Genomic DNA, 27,552 nt, shown 5'->3' on the forward strand with positions numbered 1-27,552 from the left:
CTGATAGTTTTGTGCAACATGGCAGGATATTTATCAGATTTTGACAATGTGAACGAAGACTTTGAGTAAGATGGACGTTCTTTATTTCACCAATACTTTTAGAAGAATGAATGAATGAACGTGTGCTATAGCTCTGTTAGCTCATAGCTGCAGTGTTGTTGTTATTGGCGGCTATCGGTGGGCTTATAGAGGGCTTTCTCCACACTCGTCTACTGGGATGATCCGATAGCCGCCAATAACAACAACACTGCAGCTATGAGCTAACAGAGCTATAGCACACGTTCATTCATTCATTCTTCTAAAAGTATTGGTGAAATAAAGACAGATAATGCCTTATCTTTATTTACGTAAGAACGTCCATCTTACTCAAAGTCGTCAAAATCTGATAAATATCCTGCCATGTTGCACAAAACTATCAGCAGCAAACTCTGTGTGAAGTTAGCCGACTGTCACAGAGCACGGAGTGAATAAACTGTGCTGCAGGGGGGCGTGTGGATGAAGTGGTCCCAGTAGAGTGCCTGTGTAGAAATCCCTCCGTTAGCTCTCCTATAGCTGCAAGTAGCCACATAACAGCAGCTATGAGCTAACAGAGCTATAGCACACGTTCATTCATTCATTCTTCTTAAAGTATTGGTGAAATAAAGACAGATAATGCCTTATTTAGAGGCTGCATCCTCTAAGCCCCGTTCACTCCGTTATATGGATCTCCAGTTATCTAAATATCTTCCGAAGGACGCCGACTTTCACCAAACTGTTCTCAGTGAGTAGATGAACGTATTTCATGCCAGAAATAAGGTTTAAAAATACCGGAGTTCTCCTTTAAGATCACAACAGAAAACGTGACAGTGAAAGGATGTATCTATGTTGTATATATCTATTTATATATATATATATATATATATATCTATGTTTGAACATGTTTTAATAAAACTGTAACTATTTAATTCTTCGGGTTAACTTTGAATTTAATAATATCTCATTAATGCTTCCCTAATAACAATCATATGACTCTCAGATTATTGCATATTAGCCACAAACAGCATTTTGACATTTGAATTACTCTCATAACAACAGTTAGGACGATGAAAGCGGTAATTTCTCTTGTAATGGAGTATTTTTAACCACAGTGTTCGCATTAGTACTTTTACTGAAGTATTCCACTTTGCCAAACTCCCAGGTGCCACCATGACCCCCCTTCTGACAGATGCATGCTGGGAAATGTAGTCTAATGGCTCCCACGATGAGAAGAGTAGCTCTTCGAAGTTGAACTACGTTTCCCATCATGCCGCGCGTATTTTCTTACTCCTCTCCTTCCTTCCTGCAGCCTCGGCCCTTGTCCCCCGAAAAAGGAAGATGAGAAGCCGCAGCAGCGGTCCGACACTGAACCGAACCAGACTTCCAGCAGAATGTCGGCAGAGCGGCTGCTGACTGATCGGAGGCCGAGAATAGTTGACATTCACCGGCCCTGAACACGACGCGACAGCCGCCGGAGCCGCGGAGCTCCGCAGCCTGGAGGAGCGGCGGGTGGAGCTGCAGCCTTCCGGGCCGTGCTGAGCAAAGCCGAGCCGAGCCAGTGTCATCCACTGTCCTGCCAATGATGCACAGCGACCTGCAGGACTGAAGCTCCGACAGCACCGCATCCTCAAACCAGACCCGATCACCCCCCCTGTCCCCTCATTCAGGTGAGAGTCCGTCTGCACACCTGGAGGTTCACCGGTCCCTTGACACAAACTGGGTTTTCCTCTTGCAACACCTGGCAAACTGGTTCCGATCTGGTTCTTTGTGCCGCTGTCAGACTGGAGCAGGTGTCCCACTGAATTCTGTGACCTGTCAGATTGAAACCGGTACCTTCATCCTGATCTGGTTCATCAGTTTGAACCAGATCAGAATAATTCTGTGACTTCAGATCTGGTTGAAAAAGAAAAGACACCTTTCAGTGATATTAGAAACCAATCAGGTCCTCTTCGGGTCTTAAACTAAGGCAAAACAACACCTGAAATATCACACTGCGTCAATATTTACTGATCAAAAACTGAGACAAAACACAGAAGCAGTGTGTGAAAAACTAAGTGAACCCTCCTGGTTCCACAGGAACTAAGAGGGTAAGCAGCAGCCAGGAGCTGCTGATCAATGCTCTGATTAACTGATCATCAGTCAGTGTGAGCAGCTCTATAAAAGCAGAAGTTCTGTCAGTTTTCAGGTGTGTGTTTAACACGATGCCAAGGAGGAAAGACACCAGCAATGATCTTAGAGAAGCAGCTGCTGCTGCCCATCAGTCTGGGAAGGGTTATAAGGCCATTTCCAAACTATCTGGAGTCCATCATTCTACAGAGAGAAAGATTATTCACAAGTGGAAAACATTCAGGACAGCTGTCAATCTTCCCAGGAGTGGACGTCCCAGCAAGTTCACCCCAAGGTGAAGAAGCCCAGAGCTACATCTCAGACTCTACAGGCCTCAGTTAGCATGTTAAAGGTCAAAGGTCATGACAGCACAGTTAGAAAAAGGCTGAACAAGGATGGCTTGTTTGGAAGGGCTGCAGGAGAAAGCCTCTTCTCTCTAAAAAGAACATGGCAGCACAGCTTAGGTTTGCAAAGCTGCATCTGAACAAAGCTCAAGACTTCTGGAACAATGTCCTTTGGACAGACCAGAGCAAAGTGGAGATGTTTGGTCCTAATGCACAGCAGCACGTTTGGAGGAAACCAAACACAGCATATCAGCACAAACACCTCATACCAGCTGTCAAGCACGGTGGTGGAGGGCTGATGATCTGGGCTGGTTCTGCAGCCACAGGACCTGGGCACCTTGCAGTCATTGAGTCCACCATGAACTCCTCTGGATACCAAAGTATTCTAGAGTCAGATGTGAGGCCATCTGTCCCACAGCTAAAGCTGGGCTGAAACTGGCTCATCAACAGGACAAAGATCCCAAACACAGCAGCAGATCTACAGCAGAATGTGGGAAAAAGAAAAGAATCAAGGTGTTGCAATGGTCCAGTCAGAGTCTGCTGGATCAGGGGTTCACTTAGTTTTTCACTCACTGCTTTTGTGTTTTGTCTCAGTTTCTGTTCCATAAATAATGACACCGACAGGGTAACATGTTGTAACTCTGAGGTTGGATTCGATTTACTGAGTTTAACACCAGATTTTCTTGTTATTGTTATTGTCCTGATATGTGAAGCTACTCCAGAACCGACCTGTTTACACCTGATGAGACCAAAATCCAGATGGAAGCAGAGGTTAAATTTTAGGTTACATTGATTGTTATAACATGCTGTCTTGTCCACATCATAAAGGTTAAAAACAAAAATGACTTTGGTCTTCAACCATGTGACAAACAAAATGTTTTTTATCCACAGACTGTGCTACGGGCTGGTCGGTTCTGGTCGGTTCTGGTCTGGTTCTGGGTCCCTGCAGGCTGCAGCATGGAGCGCTCCGGCAGCATCCAGCTGGACATCCCGGACTTCAGTAACTCAGTCCTGTCTCACCTGAACCAGCTGCGTGTTCAGGGCCGTCTCTGCGACATCGTGGTTAACGTTCAGGGCCAAAGCTTCCGGGCGCACAAGGTGGTCCTCGCCGCCAGCTCGCCGTACTTCCGTGACCACATGTCTCTGAGCCAGATGAGCACCGTGTCGCTGACGGTTATCCGCAACCCGTGTGTGTTTGAGCAGCTCCTGACCTTCTGCTACACTGGCCGCCTCTGCCTGCAGCTCGCTGACATCATCAGCTACCTGACGGCGGCCAGCTTCCTGCAGATGCAGCACATCATCGACCGCTGCACGCAGATCCTGGAGGGCATCCACCTGAAGATCAGCCTGGCAGACTTGGACGAGGAGTCCAAGGAGGATGAGGTGAGGGGCTCCAGGAGCAGCAGGACCCTGGAGGCTGTGGTGCGAGGAGCGGGTCATCACGGGGGTCTACGGCTGCTCGGACCGCGGGGAGGCGCCGAGGCGTGTGAAGCGGTCAGCCCAGCAGAGGAGCCCCTCAGCCCGCCGCCGACAGTGGAACACAGCGGGCTTGAGGGTCCCGGGGCCACCAGCAGTCGAGTGGGCAAAGAGCCAATCCTCCGCATAAACCGGGCCGGTCAGTGGTACGTGGAGACGAGCAGCGAGCCAGAGAGGAGCGGCAGCGCCGAGGAGGGCGGTGGAATGGACGGAGTCAGGATCAAAACGGAGAGGATGGAGGAGTGGATCGGAGCTGGTGAGCATCAGGAGGAAGGGGGGCCAGTGGAAGAGGGGACCACTGTGATGATCGACACATCCGGACGCAGCACGCTGGTGACGGGGCCGCTGGGGGCCCGCAGCGCACAGCCGTCCTCCAGCTTCAGCGAGACAGACAGGTGAGTCCCTTCGATGACGCCTCCGACTGTCACACGCCCGTCAGTAGACCCCTGATGATGTGTGTTTATGCGCCAGGTTCAGCCCCACCGGCAGCGTGGTCGTCCTCACAGAGCGTCAGAGGGCGAAGAGCGAGTCTCCGAGCAGGGCGGACGAGCTGCGACAGCCGAACTCACAGGTAGGAACACTGTAGCTCCTTCACCAACCCAACCAGGTGAGAACGGTTTATCAACACGTTATAAATAAGTACCTGTGACAGCACTTCGAATGAGCTACAGTTTCCAAACAAGATAATTATGTTACAGAGTATTCTGTAAATTACAGAAACTCCTCGATCCAAATTATCTGCTTCGATGCGCCGTTTAACTCCAACATGTGCTGCTCAGCGGTCGCCCTGTTTCACACGGACAGTTATTACTGTCGCACAATGTTTGTAGCAGCTTGATTTGATGGAGGAAACCGGAGAAAACAACAAGGAGCAAAATCTGAGAAAAAGGCAAAAGATATCTAAAGTTTGGGAGCATTTCAAAGAAAAGAGAAAATACTGTACAGTGCGTCCATTGTAAAAGCCAGTTAGCTTAGCACGTCAATGCTACAGCATCTCAGCAGAAAGCAGCCAGTTCACATATCGAGTCCACTGATCGGAACAAACACAAGGGAACATTTCACATTAGCATTTTAATGTAAATCAGTTGGCTTGTTAGCTGAGAAGGACGCTAGCAGAGAACGGAAGGAAGCTAGCAGAGAACAGAAGGAAGCTAGCAGAGAACGGAAGGACGTTAGCATAGAACGGAAGGAAGTTAGCATAGAATGGAAGGACGCTAGCAGAGAAAGGAAGGAAGCTAGCATAGAACGGAAGGTCGATAGAAGAAAACCGAAGGACGCTAGCAGAGAACAGAAGGAAGCTAGGAGAGAACAGAAGGAAGCTAGTATAGAACGGAAGGAAGTTAGCATAGAATGGAAGGACGCTAGCAGAGAAAGGAAGGACGCTAGCAGAGAACGGAAGGAAGCTAGGAGAGAACAGAAGGAAGCTAGCAGAGAACAGAAGGAAGCTAGCAGAGAACAGAGGGAAGTTAGCATAGAACGGAAGGAAGTTAGCATAGAACGGAAGGAAGTTAGCATAGAATGAAAGGACACTAGCAGAGAAAGGAAGGAAGCTAGCATAGAACGGAAGGTCGATAGAAGAAAACCGAAGGACGCTAGCAGAGAACGGAAGGAAGCTAGGAGAGAATGGAAGGATGCTAGGAGAGAACGGAAGGAAGCTAGGAGAGAACGGAAGGATGCTAGCAGAGAACGGAAGGAAGTTAGCAGAGAACAGAAGGAAGCTAGCAGAGAATGGAAGGACGCTAGCAGAGAAAGGAAGGAAGCTAGCAGAGAACGGAAGGAAGTTAGCAGAGAACAGAAGGAAGCTAGCAGAGAATGGAAGGAAGTTAGCAGAAAACAGAAGGAAGCTAGCAGAGAACGGAAGGAAGCTTACAGATAACAGAAGGAAGCTAGCAGAGAACGGAAGGAAGTTAGCATAGAACGAAAGGAAGCTGAGACGTGTTTATCGTGCTGGACAAATAGTGGCTAATTTCTGTTGAAATGTCACCAGAACTACCCCGCTAGCACAAACACACCATCATATTTTCCTTTTTTCAATGCACTTATCTTTGGTTTTTCACTTGTTCACCGTGACTTTAGGGACATCTAGTGGCGAAATTATACAATGCAACTAGTTCAATCCTTACAGTCTCTCGGCAAGGCGAGTTTATTTGTATAGCACAATTCCACGACAAGGTGATTCAAAGTGCTTTACAAAGACATTAAAACAGAAGAAATAAAAAGCATGATTTAAAATTTAAACAAAAGAAAGAAATAAGAACAATAGATAGAATCAGAATAAAATGATATATATGAAAGATAAAATCAGTAGTTAAAATATGATTCTGTTTTGAAACTCAAGCTTATTCAAATGCAGCTGAAAATAGATGTTTCTTCAACCTGGACTTAAATATTCTGAGTATTTCAGCTGATCTGAGGCCAATGATCTGGGACAAATTACGGTGGCAGTGAAAAATGTAAAAGACCAATTCTGGAGACTGTTTTTGATTAGTTTCTTATCTCTACAGCACATTTCAATATAAAGGTGGTTAAAACACAACTGTAAATTATATATTTAATTCCTGCCAATGGATTCTAAAGGTCATACCTTTATGTTTAAAGTGAGAATGAGTCGGTTCATCCAGTTTTTTCTGGTTTCAGCTGTAGTGACATTTTATTTTACCCTTCAGGGTGAAGAGCACGCAGCTTTTGATATGGGTGGATACGAGGAATACCTGAGGGAGCAGGTAGGAGACCGTTGGTTCCGCTACAACCCTCGGCTCACCTGCATCTACTGCTGCAAGTCTTTCAACCAGAAAGGAAGCTTAGACCGCCACATGCGCCTGCACATGGGCATCACACCGTTTGTCTGCCGCATCTGTGGGAAGAAGTACACCCGCAAAGACCAGCTGGAGTACCACATCCGCAAGCACACCGGCAACAAGCCCTTCCACTGCCACGTCTGCGGAAAGAGTTTCCCCTTCCAGGCCATCCTCAACCAACACTTCCGCAAAAACCACCCAGGTTGTGCCCCCCAAGAGGCCCACAGCGCCTCTCCAGAGACCACCACCGCCTCCGTCACATCCAGGGGAGGCCCCAGCGACGAGGCATCTCCCAGCCAGGAGGAACCCGAAGGTGGAGGAGGCGGCGGTGGGAGCGGCAGTGGTGGAGGCCCCTATGGAGAGGGTCCCCAAGCCTCGGTCTCTACCACAGGGCCTGACTGACCTCAGTGGAAGGAGAAGGGTAAGGTTGAGGTCAGGGTGGGGGGGACAGACCCTAAGCGCCAGTCTGATCCTGTTGTACCTGAAACCAACAGGATGCCGAACTCCCTGAAGTCAACGGACACCTCAGAGTCCGAAACGAGACTTTTCTGCTTTAAACCGCATCTACCTTCACTAACCAAACAGAAAAGATTAAGCTACAATGAAGAAATGCCACACACTCCAACAACCTCATACACCACACAGTTCAGTGGTTCTCGTTTTCCTCCGTCTAGTTTATGTTACAGATTTCTACTTTTATATCTACAGGTTCACAATGCAGCATCACAACACTCTGTCTGGTGGAGACTTTGCCAAACTACTCAGTGCCAGTTTAACGGTTCAAATCCTTTGTATTTGCCTTGAGACAATCTGGAGCAGTCGGGTTAATGATAATAACAATAACAATCCTTTCGCTCTTTAAGTGCCACAGTGGCGAAGATCTTTCGCTGCACAAAGCGGTTCAGTGTGAAAATTCAACCGTAAAAGTTGAATTCCAGTGTGATCGGAATTTCTGATTTTAGTCACGTTTTCTGTCATTTGTCCCATTTCGAGACAGATTAAGTCTCTTACTACACAGTTTCACACTACATACCTCATAGAAGATGTCACGGCAACTGTAGTCCTCAGTTTCACAAATACGACATTTCATTCAGTTTATAAAGCTGTAAGAGCACAAGCTAGAGTTTAACCTGTTTGTCTAAAATGTAGTCAGAGTCCAAGATGTTGACTTCAAATGTCTCGTTTTGTCGGATGTTAAAACTAGTGGCTTTAACAAGGACATAAAGTGTAAAACTTAGTGAAAAATTAGGTTTAAAAACCCATTTCCATATTCGGGAGGCCACAGATGTCTGCTTTGTCGAGGCAGTACTCCAAAATATTCAGTTAACAGTAAGATAAAATCAAGAAAAGCAGCTAATGTTGGATGAGTAGGAGTCCAAAATGAGCTAATAATGAGCTTTTTCCCTTTCACTGTTAAAATGGTTTCCCAATAGTTTGATTGTTGACGCCTTACTTCTGTTTCTTCTAAATTAGGTGCAATTTTTTTCTAAATATCTAAATAAATTAGCAAATTATTAATCGTCGCCTTCCACAATGTCAAACTTTGGAGTTTGTTTGTTCTTTAACATTGTGCTTGATTCGGTTGATTTCCTTTGGAAAGCTCAAAAACTGTTTTTCGCATTTTGAGATTTCTTCAGGCTAATCTCATCTCATCGTCCATCACAAAAATGACCAAATCTGTCAAGAAGAAAGCAAAATTCTGAAAATATGCTGCTATTATGTTTAATGCGAGCTAAATATATATATTAGGAAAAGCTTGGAGCTTTTAAAACGGGATATTTGAAGACATCATCTTTATAGGAACTCCGATCACACTGGGTTAGCTAATTTGGCTGTAAACAAATTTTTCCGAATAACTTTTGAGTATTGGCAGTTACACTTCAGTATCTTGTATCTTGTAGATTAGACGGGATCAGGATGTTGACCGAGCAAACGTACAGCAACTGGACAGTGTACAGCCTCAGATAAGCTACACAGCTCAATTACCTCTCATCACTACGCAATACAGCTGCTGCACAGCACGCCACCACCAGGGGGCACTCTGATCCACTCACACAGAGATCTCCGTCAGTCTTCTCAGATATTTTTATAAACAAGCATGTCTTTATTGTTTTTTTTTCTTTTGTTTGTTTTTCACATAAAATTTCTTGCTCTGACAATGTGTGATGGAGGACAAAAGCTTAAAGAGGAGGAAGCAGTGTCCAGACCCGACCAGAAACAGCTGTCACAGTTAATGATGCATTAAATCTACTGCACTCCACTTCAAAAGTCTCTTTCAGTTCAGCCTGTTTATATAATTTACTACAGTACATTATGTACACCAAAAAGCAAGACAACATTAAAACCATGTGCCAATTATTGTGAATCTTCCCCAGGTTTCCTATCTTATTTATCAGGACTTGGCTAATGAGATTTGGATTTGGGAAGTTTTTGCCAAATTAACATCCACTTGAATGCCAGGACCTAAACTTAAGCAATGCTTTTCACATTACTTGTCTGTGGTCTTAATGTTGTGGCTTATAACCGCATAATCCTCAAATATTTCCCATTGTCAACAACGAAGGGAAGTTAAAACTAACAATAGGTTCCAGGCTAAATGTTTTTCTTCAGATTTATTATGTATTATTTTGTAATGATCAATGGCGTTAACATTTTGGTGCGAGCTGAAAATGAACTTTTAATAATAGTTGTATCACAGCAGTTTAAAGCTATCAGGAGTGCACCTATCAAACTATATTATAGACGTTTCTATATGCAAATATACATAACCCCCCACCCAGCAAACACACAAGACAGTAACATTAGTAGAATTATGGTCGAAAGCTTGCTAACAAGAACCCCCAGTGCTAATGTAGCTAACATAGTTATCAGCTAACATATTTAACTACTGCTGATTAATTGTTGTTGGCTGTTTAACATCAGTTAGTGTTAAATTTGCTTAGTAAAACAAAGAAAATCACCATTACGTTAACATCAGTTGGACACCAACCGATATTAATGTCAGAATTGGCAAAAACTGCAAACTTCAAAACGGAGAATCAGCTTAGAGGCTAACTGAGTTTATTATCTTGCTAACAAAACGTATGCTAGTGATTCGGAGCTTTTACTCACTGGCTAACTTACTTGACAATTGTGAGGTTGTTGGCTAATATTACTTTTCTGATATTAACTATTTGTTAAATTTGCAGTAGCTGACTAGAATCGTCGGCTAGCGCAACTGGAATCATAGCTAACAAGCTAGTTAGCTCGTAAATTTTTCTGAGTAATGATGTAACTTGTTGCTGTATACTCTTTTGCTAACTGACTTACTGTTTGTAAGACACTTGGCTCATTTTTTTGAAGGAGTAGTTTGAGAAAAATATTATAATAGACAGCTTCAGGTGTTTTAAAAATCTATGATAAATCATTTTATGCCTAAACCTCCCTGTTTTTCAACAATTAGTGTTTTCAAGTTTACAAGCTGTAGTCAACTGTTGTTGCCAACAACTAATGAAATAAAACAAGAGACTTGTATTTAAACAATGAAGACAGAGTGAATTAGCACTTTTATGTCAGTTTTGCTAAGTAATTAGCCTCTTTAAATCAAAGTTATGTTAAAGGCTGTTTTAGAAATAACTTTGTAATGACACACTCACTACTACCTTTTTGATTAGTACTGGCAAGCATATTCAGTGCAACACATTGTAAACAGTGAATGGTTCTAAACACACCCGAATACATTTGTTTTAACTGAGAGTGCAGTAGAGACAGTGCTTCATTGATGACAGATTGATCGGAGTTCACATTGATCAGAAACCAACAGGAGAAGGAGCCAGAACCCTGTCAGACCAGATGGATGTAGTAGCCAGACCAAGGAGCTGGACTTAAAGATAACATTTTAAAAAAGAAGAAAAAAAACCTTCGGAGGTTGAAGTTCACCTGCTTGATGATGGAAGCAGGTTGAACCACCTGGCAACCAAAGGACAGACTGCATCGCCATGTCGGCCCCGAGAAACGCCAAAATTACTTCAGCACTTAACAGCAAGAGAGAGTTGGGGTTGAAAAACATTTTATAAAAGCTGAACAATGACAAATTTACACATATTATCAGAAATAGACATATTTAAACTACTAAGATGTTTGTTTTTTTTGTATATGAATAATGTAATAGATGTATGGAGGATTGGCTGGTAGCGCACGGATCGGCTGTTACTGTTTTCTACAGGACTGTGAATTAGATTTTCAGTGGACAGTAAACGTTTTTATGCAAGTGAAGCCAGCGGCTCTTTCCTCACTCCAAGTGACTAGATTTTTTGCTCTCAGATCCCACTGCAAGAGCCACCGCTATGCTCACACTTCAGGCTTAACCAGGATCTATCAGGTATACAGACTTTCTTCTGTTGTTCAGTCAAGTGGATGTTTTCCTTTCGTTACGTAGCAGAACGCTAACGGCTAAACCTCAGCGCAGCTTGCACGCTGCAGAAATTAAACTCACCTGTAAATGAATACATCCCTGTAGGTAACAGCAGAGGATGGCAAAAACACAGAAACTAGGGCTGGGCAATATGGAACAAAAATTTGTAATCTTAAAAACCATAAGACCTCTTAAAGTGTACTGCAGCCACAATAAATGCAGGTTTCAGCTTAATCCATCATAGTTTTAGTTGATCAGTGTTAATGTTGTAGTCTTAACCTTCACCTTTCATTTTATTTTCATCCACAAGGACATGTTGTGTGTTATTGTACGGATATCTGGTACCTTATCAGTTTCACCTCAAGTTGACTTAAGTTAAATGTGTAAACTGCGGCTGAAAAGTGATTTTCTGCATAAATTTGCAAATAACGTCATAGGTCTACAGTATACACACAATTTCAACTTTATCTTAATCACCTCCAGCTTCTTGGAAGAAATGTAATATTTTGCTAGCTTATAAATGGACTAAATCAGCTTCCAGTGTGTTATGAAGAACCAGAACCAGCTCTGAACCAGTATAAACTGGTCACAACTGGCTCACACTAAATCCAAATCAACCTACTAATGTTGAGCTCATAATTCAAAACAGCAAAACAAGACTCGAAGGCAACTATTGAAGTAAAATTTCTGTCACGATGTTGTATACATCTGAGCTCGTATAATTTGTGTACTTCAAAAGTTGAGGGAAAATATCTAGTCGTGTTGGATGAACTAAAGTCAAACTAATGTTAATTCTGTTTGGTTTTAGAATTCACGATTTATTGGTGTCACTTTGAAAACCTCACAGTTTGTATCATTATAACACAGGTTGGGTGTGTTGATTATATAACATAATACCTCAGTTACCCTGTTGTCAAGATGGTTATTAGAGTAAGCTATCGTATATTTCGTTAGCTTGTTAGCTTCCTGCAAGCTAACGCAGCTAGGAAGTTTTAGACTGTTAGTCTTTGATTTCTTGGTATGTTTTCTATAAAATAAATCCTGTTAATTGTGGCTCAGTCTTTTTGTATTTAAAATATCTCAAAAATAATTATTGAAAATCAGTTTTATCAAACTTACAAAGTTAAGTTTTTCAGACATGTTGCCCAGTTCTCAACACAAAGATCTGAACATTTTCTCCTGGTGAAAAACTCCAGGAGCAAACAGATTAACTCAGTTTTTTATAGGTAGTAAGTTTTACAGATTTGTTGCAGTTTCACAGATGCACAGATCAGCCTTCTTCTTCTTCTTCTTGTTTTTTGTTTTTATTCATGTTTTCATTAGTTTCATTCTCCTTTCTGCACTGAGGTGTCGGGAAGAAATAAGAACATCTCAGTCAGAAACACATCATTTCAAGCCAGTTACAGTCAGAAACAAGCTGCTCAGAGCAGGTCCAGTCTGGTCCTGCTCAGGGAATCTACAGGGGAGAAAAGTCGGATCAGAGTTACGTTAATGAGTCATTAACTTGATAACAAATTAAATTTTTGCAATGCTATACTTTCTTTTTCTGGCAAAGCTGAAAATTAATAAGAAAAAATGTCATTGTGAGGTTCTCGAACATCAGTCCTTGTTTTAAGTCAGAACATTAGATCTTGTGATGTTATCCAGTGTCCACAACAACGGTTTTGTTAAATATTAAGTAGTTTAACTGAAACACGGAGGCGTTCAAACCAAATTCTGGTGAGAAGTTCGTACGCAGCATTCATTGGCAAAGTTATTCATTAAAAGGTCTGATAAATCCGACCCAGAGCTAAAAAGGAAGTAAGTGAAGGCAAAAGCAAATAAACTGTAATTGATATTTTATACCCTCACAACTGGATAGTAGTTAGTAATATTGAACTTAACGTATAGTTTAACAACTAGTTTGTTTCAGGTTTTAGAAAATGTTTGAGTCTTTTCACCAATAACATGAATGCTGGAAATATGGGAACGTCTCCCATCATTATCATTCCTACCAGGTCCAGTACCATCAATATCAATTGTTTACAATTATACACACATTGTAAAGTGTTTATTAAAGGACAAAAGGGAGCACAATGCTGTCCAAACAAAGACGAACATAAATTCACGAAGAAAGTGATGTCGAAATAATTCGTAACTCGCTACTCAAAATCCGACTTTTCGCCCCGTTGATTCTTCATTTCACTTCACTAATGCTTTTATTTCCAAACTGTGAAAAACAGCCAAACCTCACCATCATCATCTTCCTCTGGGCTTCATCATTTCTCTGAGCCAGTTGAGGCTCGAGTTCGTCTCTGATCAAGTGTTTGCTTTACTACGAAATGCCAAACTTTGTTTTCATGTTTATTCATCAGCAGTCTCAAGCAACTTGCTTTGTATTTTTTATTTTTACTTTATAACGTGTGAATTCAGTGTTTAGCATAAAGAATATCCAATAACGTTGACCGCAACATGCCTAATTATAAATCAAATTATTTAGACCTATTTGCTTAATGAGATTACTCTTAACTGTTGATTCCTCAAAGTATATCCTAATATATCGAAGCAGAAAATGAGTCAGAGAAAAAAGGTGGAGTTTAGCAAATTACGTTTTAATGCTGTACATTTTTTAAAGGAGGTACCTAACAAGCTCTGTAGTAGACAAACCTGAAAGGTTTTATGTGAAGATCTTTTATGTTGCATGTCTTTGTTGCTAAATCATGTTGGTGGAGGGTGTGAGGCCAAAGGTCGATTAGTTTAGAAAAATGTGAAGAAGCTTCTTTCACGATGACCACTAGATCACTCACAGGTCGCATCTCCTTCAAAGGAAATAAAGCACTTTAAGTGTCAAGCAGCAGCGGCTCGTCTCTTTCTTTAACAGTATTACATACAGTCTCTCAGCAAACGTCAGTTAAATTGTGATGATATGTAGATGGAGTTATCTGGATGCCTGTTTCTGCCAATGTCAGGAACATAAAAGAATGGTTTAAGTCATGAGAAAATGTCCAAGTAAAATGACTCACAGCTAACCTCAGACAATGTGAAACTTTCAGTATTTATGATCATGATCTAAACTACATTTAGAGACAGAAGAGGATAGTTGTTGTTTTTTTGCTGTTGAATAAGACACCTCACGAATTTAGGTGTTAAGATAAAAGATGTAGAACATCATTAATCAGTCTAAATGACAGCGTTCTGGTATTAATTTGTATTAATCCTCATGCCTTCATTTAAAGCTGTGGTACATACAAGACTGAATTAAGACTTTTTGCAGAGAAAATTCATATTAGGTTGAGTCCTAGTGTCATAAAATCTATGTTGAATGATGAATTACGATTTATTTTGACATCAAGTAACGTATTTTGACATTTGAATATGTTGCTAATGTGGCAGAACTTGTCACCCAGTAAGCCAGAAAAAGTTGATTAGCATCACGTGATAGATGTTGTAAAACGGTTTATACTAAGGAAAATAAAGTAATTTAATACCTAAACATAACCAGGTTGTTTTTACTGCCTAAAACCTAACCAAGTGGTTTTTAATAGCTAACCCTTATCCAACCATGAAGTTTTTAATGCCAAAACCTAAACACATTATTTTAAATGCCAAAACCTTAAGACTGAACCTCAACGTGTATTTTTTAATGCCCAAACCTAACTGTGTAGTAAGTGTTTTTTAGTACCTAAAACCTAACCAAGTGTTTTTTTATTGAACTAACCCTAACCTGCTTATGTAGTTCTCAATGAAAAAACACTTTTTAAATGCATAAACCTAACTATGCAGCTTTTAATCAATACAACTTGTTAATTGTTAATTATGCCTAGACCTAAACACAAATTTTTATGCCTAATTTGTAGTAGCCATTGTTGTCTATTGTTGCCATAGTTTTTGTTATATCTAAACCTAAAACACTGTTTTTAATGCCTAAACCTTACCAAGCAGTGAACGTTAGTCAAAATATTGTAACTTAAACACATGTCAGCCATCTAATGAGGACTTTTATACCTTTTCAAACCAGTAATCACTGCTTTCATTTCACTTTAACAAAATGCTAGAAGATTTCTTATTCTGGTGACGAGATGTGCAAAAAGTGTGTTACTCAAGCTTCACAAACCACTGTGCGACTGTGTTGTAACTTTAGAAGTGAAGAATTGATGTAAAAAGACTAAATAATGAAGCATTTGAGCAGTTGAAAGCATTGCTTTTCCATATCTTTAATCTTACTGTTCCACAACAGGGAACGCTGAACCGCTTGCGCTGTCCATTAGCCTCAGGTGATGTTAGAAAATGATTAGGCAATGTACCGTTCCTAATAATGACAGGGAAACCATGGAAGAGAGTTGGGACAGTGTTGAGATTTTTATATTCAAAGTTATGTATCTGGAAATTTGGACACTTACCATGTGTGCCTATCCATATATGTTGAATATTTAAATGTTACAATTATTACCCAGTAAATGTTTAAATATATTACATTTAATATTGCTAAATAACCTTTTCAGAGCTCTAAAAGCATCGCCATCCAGTGCTGCCAGGTGGGAAATGTAGTTTTATCGTACCAGAGACATAAAATGATCGTATTTTTAGGGAAATTATCGTACACCCGTCATAACCAAAATACCAAACTATTGATGCGCTAAATTCACTCCAGTGTTGAATAGCATCTAACAGGCTCACGGCTTTGCATCAGCAGGTGCGTTAGGCTAAATGTCCCCGTAAACAATGACGAGTGGAAACTAATGAGCCAAATCATGAGGCCTGGAGGCTGTTAGGAACTTCTGAGGCAAACGAATGCATGTAGCTCACGTAGAAAAGCACGATTAGCTTAAAACTTGTCACATGGAAATGGAAACGCCTTCAGGGTTCACAAAAACATCCGACACAGACCGATTTCAACCACACGTTCACAGAATGGTCAAATTATCGCATATTTGGCCTTTTTTTGGGATTATTGATCGTACATCGTACACAGGGCAAAATTATCGTACAAATCCGATAATTATCGTACACCTGGCAACACAGAAATCTTACGGTAATCTCACAAATACTGAAAGACTTTCTGCTTCTGTAGGGACACCAAGGTAAGAAAGTCCCATTTAAATGTTTAATATATTTAAATGGGAATTAGCGGAGACTGAAATACACCAAGAAATTGTAATTACCTGATTATCGCAGCTTAACTCTGAAAGTCTCTGGTGTGGCGCTGCAGGTAGAAACCTTATGTACAGCTAACTGGCTGTGAGTGAGGAGGGATCGTGTCCTTATTGGTGTGTTTCCTTTGTGCGTCTTCACTACTCACTTGTGTGTTACTGCCATTATACACTCTTAATTGAAATCCCTCTCGAATGATTGAACAATGCATCGAACTACATTTTTGTTATGCCTGGTGAACAAAAAGATCTGGATTGTTTGATAAAGATGCTGGAAAGTCCAAATTTGATCTGAACATTGCTTTAAAGAGATAGAAACAGTTTATTTTGTCCTTCTTTGGCCATAAAACTTACAAACAATAATTTCAATAATCTCTGTATAATCGGCATGAACACGTAAATGTAAAAATATAATTTACAGCCATTGTTTCTCAATGTTTGCTGAGTTGTAAAATGTTGACTCAGCTTTGTGTAATTGGATGATTTTGACTAATAAAGCAGCAGTGTTGCTGGCAGCAGCGCCTGGTGGACAGTTTTTATTGGTTGCAGGGGTCGGCCACGCGGCCGACAAACAGCAGCGTGTTTATAGTCGATTCTCTGATGATCAGAAGGAACGGGCGATCGGCCTGAAAAACCTCACGGTTCAGGTTGATGGAGCGTCCGACTGCCAACACAGCAGTGGCTGCTGCCGCCTCGCTGCCCTCTTCATTCACCTGCAAACCAAAAAACACAATTTATCCTGTCAAACACAGCTGCTAATTCATTAAAAAGTCAAGTCTTCAACATTCAAATGCAAATTTTAGACTTCGAGGCTAAAATGGCTGCTGTTTGGTGATGTAAACTCATTTTAAGTCATGGCATGACGAACATTTTTAACAGTGAAACAGAATGGATGAACCTTTGTTTTGGGCACATAAACCTACACTTACACAGTTTTTAGGTGGGGGTCAGAGGGGACAATCAAATTAGGTATAATTCTCAGAATGAAGACTTTTTGCAGAGAAAATTCATATTAGACTGAGTCCTAGTGTCATAAAATCTATGTTGAATGATGAATTACGATTTATTTTGACATCAGTAACCTTTTGGCAACATTCAAATGCAAATTTTAGACTTCGAGGCTAAAATGGCTGCTGTTTGGTGATGTAAACTCATTTTAACACATTTTTAACAGTATTACACACAGTCTCTCAGCAAACATCAGTTAAATTGTGATGATATGTAGATGGAGTTATCTGGATGCCTGTTTCTGCCAATGTCAGGAACATAAAAGAATCCTTTAAGTCATGAGAAAATGTAAAATGACTTCACAGCTATCCTCAAACAATGTGAAACTTTCAATATTTATGATCTAAACTACATTTAGAGACAGAAGAGGATAGTTGTTGTTTTTTTGCTGTTGAATAAGACACCTCACGAATGTATATGTTAAGATAAAAGATGTAGAACATCATTAATCAGTCTAAATGACAGCGTTATGTGTAAATGTGTGTTCCTCATGCCTTCATTTAAAGACATCAAATTAGGTATAATTCTCAGAATGAAGACTTTTTGCAGAGAAAATTCATATTAGACTGAGTCCTAGTGTCATAAAATCTATGTTGAATGATGAATTACGATTTATTTTGACATCAGTAACCTTTTGGCAACATTCAAATGTAAATTTTAGTCTTTGAGGCTAAGATGGCTGCTGTTTGGTGATGTAAACTCATTTTAACACATTTTTAACAGTATTACACACAGTCTCTCAGCAAACATCAGTTAAATTGTGATGATATGTAGATGGAGTTATCTGGATGCCTGTTTCTGCCAATGTCAGGAACTTAAAAGAATCATTTAAGTCATGAGAAAAATGAGACTTTTTGCAGAGAAAATTCATATTAGACTGAGTCCTAGTGTCATAAAATCTATGTTGAATGATGAATTACGATTTATTTTGACATCAGTAACCTTTTGGCAACATTTCAAATGCAAATTTTAGTCTTCGAGGCTAAAATGGCTGCTGTTTGGTGATGTTTTGGGCACATAAACCTACACTTACACAGTTTTTAGGTGGGGGTCAGAGGGGTCTAAACATTCAGCATAACTGTCCACTCAGCTGAAATAATCCCTGGATATTCAAAGTTCACGAGTGCATCGTGAAGAATCTATCGGGTGCGTCATGGCCGACTCACACATGACTCACATCAGGTTGGACTTGAGCAATGAGGAAGTCAGTCTCGTGTTTTATCAAGCAGCACGTAGGAAGAGTTGTATGTAAAAAGCATTACTCATCTGCCCACGAGTTCACAACCAACCAAAACATGTTTGTGTCCTTTTACTTTACATGAACTTTATCTGACTGACCTCCAGGAAGGCTTTGTGGTAGGCGTCAGATATGAAGAGACCATCACTGCCATCCTCCAGGATCCCTGAAACGAGGACAGAATTAAAGAAGATGTTGGATTATTTGTATTTATTCAGTGGATTAAATGTCCTCCAACTCCAACATGCATACATAGATGGCTCTAAATTGAATTCACGCTTCAGAATTATTTAAAAAAATACTTTAAATCATCATAAACATACAGTTTGCGTCAAAACTTTGACTGGAATCAGTTTAAAGGAACAAAAACTGTGGCCCTGAAGAGAAATATTTACGGATATTTACAGAAATACAGAATTTAAATATGTTTATTTATACAAACCATTAAATAAAAATGCATGAACGCTAAACATTGGCATTAATTAAGCCTCCGAAATTATGTAGAAAGGGAAATTATATTGTTGCAATGTAAATTTTAAGGATAAATAATTAAAATAGTATTTATAGAGAAATATTTACGGATATTTACAGAAATACAGAATTTAAATATGTTTATTGATACAAACCATTAAATAAAAATGTATGAACGCTAAACATTGGCATTAATTAAGCCTCCGAAATTATGTAGAAAGGGAAATTATATTGTTGCAATGTAAATTTTAAGGATAAATAATTAAAATAGTATTTATAGAGAAATATTTACGGATATTTACAGAAATACAGAATTTAAATATGTTTATTTATACAAACCATTAAATAAAAATGTATGAACGCTAAACATTGGCATTAATTAAGCCTCCGAAATTATGTAGAAAGGGAAATTATATTGTTGCAATGTAAATTTTATGGATAAATAATTAAAATAGTATTTATAGAGAAATATTTACGGATATTTACAGAAATACAGAATTTAAATATGTTTATTTATACAAACCATTAAATAAAAATGTATGAACGCTAAACATTGGCATTAATTAAGCCTCCGAAATTATGTAGAAAGGGAAATTATATTGTTGCAATGTAAATTTTAAGGATAAATAATTGAAATAGTATTTATAGAGAAATATTTACGGATATTTACAGAAATACAGAATTTAAATATGTTTATTGATACAAACCATTAAATAAAAATGTATCAACGCTAAACATTGGCATTAATTAAGCCTCCAAAATTATGTAGAAAGGGAAATTATATTGTTGCAATGTAAATTTTAAGGATAAATAATTAAAATAGTATTTATAGAGAAATATTTACGGATATTTACTGAAATACAGAATTTAAATATGTTTATTTATACAAACCATTAAATAAAAATGTATGAACGCTAAACATTGATATTAATTAAGCCTCCAAAATGATGTAGAAAGGGAAATTATATTGTTGCAATGTAAATTTTAAGGATAAATAATTAAAATAGTATTTATAGAGAAATATTTACGGATATTTACAGAAATACAGAATTTAAATATGTTTATTGATAAAAAACATTAAATAAAAATGTATGAACGCTAAACATTGGCATTAATTAAGCCTCCAAAATGATGTAGAAAGGGAAATTATATTGTTGCAATGTAAATTTTATGGATAAATAATTAAAATAGTATTTATACGTAAAAATAATCTATATTTTTTTTAAATATATACATATGTATGACTCCCCACTCTCTGATAGCTCGAGTCCTGGGAGCTTCGGGGTTCTGCTCGGTATCTCAGATGTTTCTAGGACTTTACTCTGAAATCAGAGGAGGCGGATCAGCTGAAAGCACCTGGCAGGCTGGCTGCTTCAGCACTGAACAGGTCGGTCAGCCCCATCGCCGACAGCTTGTCCTTCAGACTGAAGCTTTCCTCCACCCTGAAGCGAGGCACGAACGTGGCGACGGTCGTTTCCTTCATCTGGTTAAACCAGCCGTTCAGTTTCTTCAGGTCCAGACTCGCTTCCACCTGAACGCACGAGAGCAGCAGTACGATCAATTAACATTAATTATAACCCACAGCGAAAAAATAACCGATTTGTAGGTTAATTCATTTGAACGAAACTCTAAAGACTCTATACTCTATAAAGAAAAGAATAAGTACAAAACAATAAAATAACAGTAAACGCAATAAAATACAGCAAAATTGAATAGGATAATATAAAAGAGTCACCATACTACTGGGTATTAAAAGCCATCTGAAATAAGTAGGTTTTTAGCCTAAATTTAAAGAGGCCCAGGTCAGAAATAAGATGCATCTCGGGGGGGGGGGCTTAGTCCAGAGCCTGGGGGCACCCCAGGGCTTGTATTTTGACCTGAACACCTCCAGCAAAAGTTGATTTGTTGACCTCAGAGCTCTGCCAGGGTTACAGTTAAAAGCTCAGATAAATACGATGGGGTGAGGCTGTTAAGAGCTTTAAAAACAAACATTAAAAGTTTAAAATCAGTTCTATAAAGGACAGGAAGCCAATGAAGGGAGTTAAGAACAGGAGTGATGTGCACAGGTCTGTTAGTCTTGGTTAAAAGCAGCATTTTGCACCAGTTGAAGGCGACTGAGAGAAGTCTGGGAGACGCCGACATAAAGTCCATTGCTGTAGTCTATCCTTGAACTTATTAGGGCAGGGAGGCTTAAAAACATTTTAACTTTGGCCAAGAGACGCAGCTGGAAAAAACTATTGAAGACCTTAAACAAAAATCTAACAAAAAATCTCAACATTTATCAGCAGAATTGAATTAAATATGAGAAATAACAAGGTTAAAAGTTCAGTTTTTCATAAATAATTCTGCTCAACTCACTGGTTCCTGCTTTTAAAGTTAATCATTCACATTTTTAACAAGTTTAAATCAGTTATCGCCGACCTACCGCACTGAGCGGCGTGCCGATGCTCGGCAGGATGATCACCATGGTGATGTCCTCTCCTCGGTACGGCATCTCCAGCAGCTGCACCTTATCGTCGGGGAAATATTTGTACCTGAACTTGGTCTCCTGGTACATCATGCTGACCTGGCAGCTGCGACTCTCGCTGACCTGGAAGTTGCTGGTGAACACGTTGTCTTTGTCGAACTTGTTCCTCCACTGACCCTGAGAGGCAGAACGTGATGTTGGTCACACAGAAGGTCACACATCTGGGTTTTATCTTACACATAAATCCAGAATCTGAGGCAGAAACAGAGTTTTTTATCAGTTCTCAGCAGCTCTAAAGTGAATCTCTGGTCTGAGCTCCTTTATTCTTCAACACAGCCTGAACCCTGTGAGACAAGCTTTCTGTCATTTCTTTAAGGAGTCTTCAGGAATAGTTCTCCAGGCTTCTTGAAGGACATCCCAAAGCTCTTCTTTGGATGTGGGCTGCCTTTTGTTCCGTTCTCTGTCAGATGATCCCACACTGCTTCAATAATGTTGAGGTCCGGGCTCTGGGGAGGATTCATCCCTCCATAAGACCTGTTGCCACTGATTTTCAGTCCACTTCTTGTGTCATTTGGCACAGCTCAGCCTTTTCTCCCTGTTTCCCTTCCTTAAGAACGGCTTCTTGACAGCCACCCTTCCATGGAGACCATTTCTGATGAGGCTTGGGCCAACAGTAGATGGATCAGCTGAAGGTCCAGATGCATCTCTCAGGTCCTGTCAGGTCACAGCTGGATTTTTTCCTCTTTCTTAAGGACATCACTTTCAGATCCTGTTCATCTGCTGGAGATAGTTTTTTATGCCTGACACTTCTTCTTTTGTCCTCCACTTGTCCAGTTTCCTCAAATGTTTTAAGGACACACTGCACACCATGCTGAGATATGCCAAGTTTTCAGCTAATAGCTCTTTGGGAATCACCTTGTTGCTGCAGAAATCCTATTTTCTGTCTGTCAAACTGTGTTTTCTTTGCTGTTTTTCATAGATGCAGCTAAAGAAATGGGAACAAATGATGGGTCTTTGTGACAGGCTGCTGGTAACAAAGTGCCTAAAGATCCAGTTTAAAATGGCTTCTTTGCTAAGTTGTCTGTTCTGTGTCGACACAACACTGGTTCATCCCTTGAGTTAGGAGCCTTTTTTCTGCCTGAATGGTTCATAGCTCAGAGTTAAGTGGCTGAACAAAGAAAAAACACTGAAAATGCTCAGGAACAAGGACTGAAAATGAGAGAAAAAGCAGAAAATGTCCAAAGAAAAACTCTGAAAGAGCTTCAGAAAGCTGCAGAACTATTGATCAGGACACTTTGAAGGTCAGAGGAAACAGATAAATTAAGGCTGATCAGGAGTTTTAAAGAGGACTGTACATGTGACAGTGGTTTAGCTAAAGAGAACAACATTAAAACCTCTCTTTGAGCTGCAGCTTCAGGTGTTCAGATACCTTGAAGTAGATGGTGTTGACGAGAACCAGGACCGTGTTGGTGTCCACCACCCCTGAAGGCAGCGTGTCTTGGATCCGGTTCTCCGTCTTGTTGGAGATCCAGTCGTTGATGGTGAGTCTGGCCATCTCTGGATCATGCTAAAGGAAATAACTGCAGTTATTAACACTTGTGAAGCTTGACATTTTGGTTTAAACGGAGACATTTTCATGTCGGGCGTCACCTTGAAGTTTAAAGGCAGCAGCTTGGCTCCGTACACCGTCTCGCTGATGTTCTGGTACGTCTCGTTGAAGTTGAGCGATTTGTCTCCGAAGAGTCGGTTCGCAGAGATCAGCTCCGTGGTTTCGTCCTTCTTCCTGTACAGGCGGCAGTTCAGTTTGGCGAAGAAGAAGTGGACTTGATCTGACGTCTTCTCTTTGATCGTGTCAAACTCAAACACCTGCAGACAAGCATGAAGCACAGCTGAAGTTTTTAATTTTATCTTTTTAACAAACTTTGAATGCACACTGGCTGTAATTTCTATTTTACAACACTTAGGCCTAAAAGAACCCGTCCCCCCCTCTGTTCATTGAGCTCCTCTGGCTGCCCTTAGCATCAGATCCAAGTCCCTGATGTTAGCTACAAAGAGCTTAATGGAACGGCTCCATCTACTTGAATGCTCTTGCAAAGGCTTCTGTCCCAACTGGGTCCCTCCGTTGGTCCCAGGATTGTCGTCTAGCAGCTCCTACACCACGCCTAAGACAATCCAAACTCTGTTCATGTGTCGTCCCACGATGGTGGAATGACCTACCGAGCGCTACCAGAACAGGGGCGTCCCTGTCTATCTTCAAGAAGCTCCTGAAAACCCAGCTCTTCAGAGAGCATCTCCTATCCCAGCACTTACCTTGTACTTCCCTCCCCCCTCTATCTCTGCACTTTATCTTTCTGCTCTTCCTTCTATGCCTGCACCCTATCTCTGCTCTGTCCCCTCTGACAGAGTCGGACTCCTGGGTTCCTTCTATGGAGCTTATTGTTAGCTTTTTATAAAGCTGTTATATCTTCATTTGTAAGTCGCTTTGGATAAAAGCGTCTGATAAATACAGAAACAGAAACTTCAAAAATCACCGGATCGCTACATTTTTGTGTAAAATACGCGCAGATTTGTTTAAAGTTTCGTGTCTCTTAGAGTTCAAGCAACAATTGAGAAGTTTTCAACTAATTTTTTAGCACATCTCCAGTCCTGAAACTGCCTTCGAGCATCGATCTTCGAAATCAATCATCGAAAAAATTCGTGACGGAAGCGGAAAAATAATAATAATGATAAGTATGAGCAATAGTAATATGTGTGCCTTGCCTTTGGCATTGGCAAGCTGCTGCCCGTCCACACAGAGAGACGGAGAGGTTATGCTGAAGGTCAAGATCGAGAATCGAGGGCTGAGATACCGCAGTTCACTACTTTCGGTAGCCGTGGTTTCGCCTGAGGTTAGCTAATTTCTCAGAATAGTTTTCGTCCTGAAACCAGCAGCGGCGGCGGTCGCCATTATGCTGCAAGATGAACACTTTTGAGCCCCTTTCTACCATTTTCAGTAGCTTAAAACCAGCTTATGGTGGAATATTTCACAGCCAAATCATGGCATCTGTTGATGCTGCCAAACGCAAATTTGTTGAGGTGGAAGCTCAACTGAGGTCATTGGACGGTAGAAACAGACATTGTTTCTTCTTAAATTTGGTCGGCCATGTTTGTTTGCACAGGTTTAGAGAGGTTGGTGCTTTCTTCTTTACTAAACTAACGAGCCTTAAAACAACACTGAACAAGTTTGTGAACCTTAAAGGGGGAACTCCGGTATTTTTAAACCTTATTTCTGGCATGAAATACGTTCATCTGCTCACAGAGAACAGTTTGGTGAAAGTCGGCGTCCTTCAGAAGATATTTAGATAACTGGAGATCCATATAACGGAGTGAACGGGGCTTAGAGGATGCAGCCTCTAAATAAGGCATTATCTGTCTTTATTTCACCAATACTTTAAGAAGAATGAATGAATGAACGTGTGCTATAGCTCTGTTAGCTCATAGCTGCTGTTATGTGGCTACTTGCAGCTATAGGAGAGCTAACGGAGGGATTTCTACACAGGCACTCTACTGGGACCACTTCATCCACACGCCCCCCTGCAGCACAGTTTATTCACTCCGTGCTCTGTGACAGTCGGCTAACTTCACACAGAGTTTGCTGCTGATAGTTTTGTGCAACATGGCAGGAGATTTATCAGATTTTGACGACGTGAACGACGACTTTGAGTAAGATGGACGTTCTTACCGGAGTAAATGAGCTGTGCTGCAGCGGCGGGCGTCGATGACATCATCCCAGTAGACGAGTGTGTATAAAGCCCTCTATAAGCCCCCCGATAGCCGCCAATAACAACAACACAGCAGCTATGAGCTAACAGAGCTATCGTGCACATTTCATGCTACAGGCTTCAAACTTGGCCAGGTTACTCTAAAGCCATGGGGGACTAAAAGTTATGGAAATCTTTCTCAAACCTTAAAGGGTGCGGCCATGGCAACGCCTCAAAGTTCGACGACTGGCCATTGCTCGCCATGAAAAACAAAGAAGCTTTTAACTCCCACATACATTAACCAATCTACCCCAAACTTCATAGGCTGCCCTTGGGCTCCACCCAGAACGCATACATATGACCAAACTTACACAGGCTTATAGCGCCACCTACTGGTGGCCAAGTAAGTCACTTATAACTTCTCCATACATTGTCCGATCTTCACCAAACTTCAGAGGCTGCCCTTGGGCTCCATCCAGAACGCATACATATGACCAAACGTACACAAGCTTATAGCGCCACCTACTGGTGGCCAAGTAAGTCACTTATAACTTCTCCATACATTGTCCGATCTTCACCAAACTTCAGAGGCTGCCCTTGGGCTCCATCCAGAACGCATACATATGACCAAACGTACACAAGCTTATAGCGCCACCTACTGGTGGCCAAGTAAGTCACTTATAACTTCTCCATACATTGTCCGATCTTCACCAAACTTCATAGGCTGCCCTTGGGCTCCATCCAGAACGCATACATATGACCAAACTTACACAGGCTTATAGCGCCACCTGCTGGTGGCCATAAACTGCTGGTGGTACTACACCTGACTGGGATTCTCACATCCTGCTCGACCCTTGACGGAGTCCAACGCATACCCCGACGTGCTGTTTGCAGCCCGAGTTTATTTTGTTTTTCTATTTTTGAGAATAATTTATACTTTAGCCACATAATCTCCTTTCAGGGATTAATAAAATATTATATCGCTGACCTGAACTGAAACTTTCTGGTTGCAGAAGCACAGTTCACTCTCAGCTACTGGCTGTTTAACTCTGGGTGGGACTGTCAGGGTTTGCAAACAGTACCTATAAATACTCGCTCTTGGTTGAATGATTGAAACCTATCCGGTGACCTTGTGTTCCTTCAGTATCTGAAGGAGTTTTGACTCAGATGGAACTGATAAAGAGGCTCTCTGACCTTCATGATCTGCTCCAGCGTCTGGTTGCAGGCTCCCAGTTTGGTCATGGCGAAAGCGGTGGAGACGCTGATGGGCGACATGAAGATGTTGTTCTCGGAGGTCCTGCCGAGAGCCAGCTGTTTGTATAGCGACAGGGCGAAGCGGCTGTTGGCCTTCGACAGCTCCCAGACTCTGGGGTTGGTGGACTCCGGGACCTCCAGCGGGTCCTCGGGAGCCTCGGTGACCTCCAGGTCAGGGCTGCGGTGGATGCAGCGCGGCTCCAGAGAGAGGTCTCTGGGTTTCGCGCTGCAGATGTCCGGACGTTGGGCGAAAGAAATCAAGGGCAAGAATGCCAGAAACAGCAGCCCATCAGCAGCCCTCATCCTGGACAGAGAAGCTTTAAGCTTTGCTGTGGCTGCAGTTTAATTCTGCTCAATCTGATCCGCCTTTTCCTGTAATTCAACGATTTGTAATGAGTTTTCCTGATTGAACGTTCGACCGAAAACAAACAGTAAAGTCTTTTGAAAAGGTCAATTTAATCTGAATCAGGTGTGTTGAAGCAGGGAAACGGAGTTTCAGATCCCTGCTCTATATGAAGGGAATAGAGACAAGAGAACAATAAATACTGATTTAAAAGCCTCATCACACCAATATGCAGTAAATTATACTAAATATTGATTAAATATCAAACCCACAAGTCAAAGGACTGAAGTTTAAGTTTAAGACTGAACTGTAACACAACACATTTCTCCCTTAATTACTTGATTTACTTTATTTTAGCACATTTAACTGAACCTTCCTCCTGACATATGATGTAAATTCAGAATATTTGCATTTTTCTCACAGAAAGTAAAGTTTTTTACCTGAGCAGGTAGAGCGGTGAGCGTTCGGAGGGGCAGATGTGTGCAGTCTGAGCTGAATTCAGGTCAGTGTCCTGCAGAGCACTGAAACAACCTTTGAGACATTGATCCGCTGTTCGTCAACAACTCCGAGTTTGATACCAGGAAACAACTGGAAGGAAACCAGCTGCCGCCGTCAACACGATGACAAAGTGGCCTCCGCTGATCAATATGTGGACGGGGGGGCGGTAACGATCAGCTCACAGCAGAGACTTTACTCCACTGGAAAGGAAAAATTAATCCGTAACGGAGGAGAAATTTACATCCCTTAAAAAAAATTAATTTAATTTAAAAA

The 27,552-nt window shown here is 41.0% G+C and overlaps 2 protein-coding genes across 3 annotated transcripts; one reads left to right on the forward strand and one right to left on the reverse strand.

Moving 5' to 3' along the window:
• The first annotated feature begins 608 nt into the window (after positions 1-608).
• Positions 609-13,962, forward strand: zbtb37 (zinc finger and BTB domain containing 37). 2 transcript variants are annotated; one of them, XM_072388886.1, is made up of 5 exons: positions 609-760; positions 1,325-1,682; positions 3,357-4,336; positions 4,413-4,512; positions 6,608-13,962. In XM_072388886.1, the coding sequence occupies exons 3-5, from the start codon at positions 3,423-3,425 to the stop codon at positions 7,139-7,141; spliced, it is 1,548 nt and encodes a 515-aa protein (XP_072244987.1). In that variant the 5' UTR covers positions 609-760; positions 1,325-1,682; positions 3,357-3,422; the 3' UTR covers positions 7,142-13,962. The 2 variants fall into 2 exon arrangements, with proteins under 2 accessions (XP_072244987.1, XP_072244988.1); XM_072388887.1 differs by lacking the exon at positions 609-760 and having other exon boundaries at positions 784-1,682; positions 4,419-4,512.
• A 2,601-nt stretch (positions 13,963-16,563) lies between these two features.
• serpinc1 (serpin peptidase inhibitor, clade C (antithrombin), member 1) lies at positions 16,564-27,330 on the reverse strand. The gene is made up of 8 exons (XM_072388888.1): positions 27,222-27,330; positions 26,379-26,810; positions 23,095-23,310; positions 22,874-23,011; positions 21,403-21,621; positions 20,334-20,508; positions 18,608-18,672; positions 16,564-16,974 (listed from the first exon to the last, which is right to left on the reverse strand). Exons 2-8 carry the CDS (start codon positions 26,739-26,741, stop codon positions 16,798-16,800), a joined length of 1,353 nt encoding a protein of 450 aa, XP_072244989.1. The 5' UTR covers positions 26,742-26,810; positions 27,222-27,330; the 3' UTR covers positions 16,564-16,797.
• Between the last annotated feature and the right edge of the window lie 222 nt (positions 27,331-27,552).

This window comes from Leuresthes tenuis, unplaced genomic scaffold, assembly GCF_036924035.1.
Source record: "Leuresthes tenuis unplaced genomic scaffold, fLeuTen1.0.hap1 SCAF_7, whole genome shotgun sequence".
NCBI classification, from domain to species: Eukaryota; Metazoa; Chordata; class Actinopteri; order Atheriniformes; family Atherinopsidae; genus Leuresthes; species Leuresthes tenuis.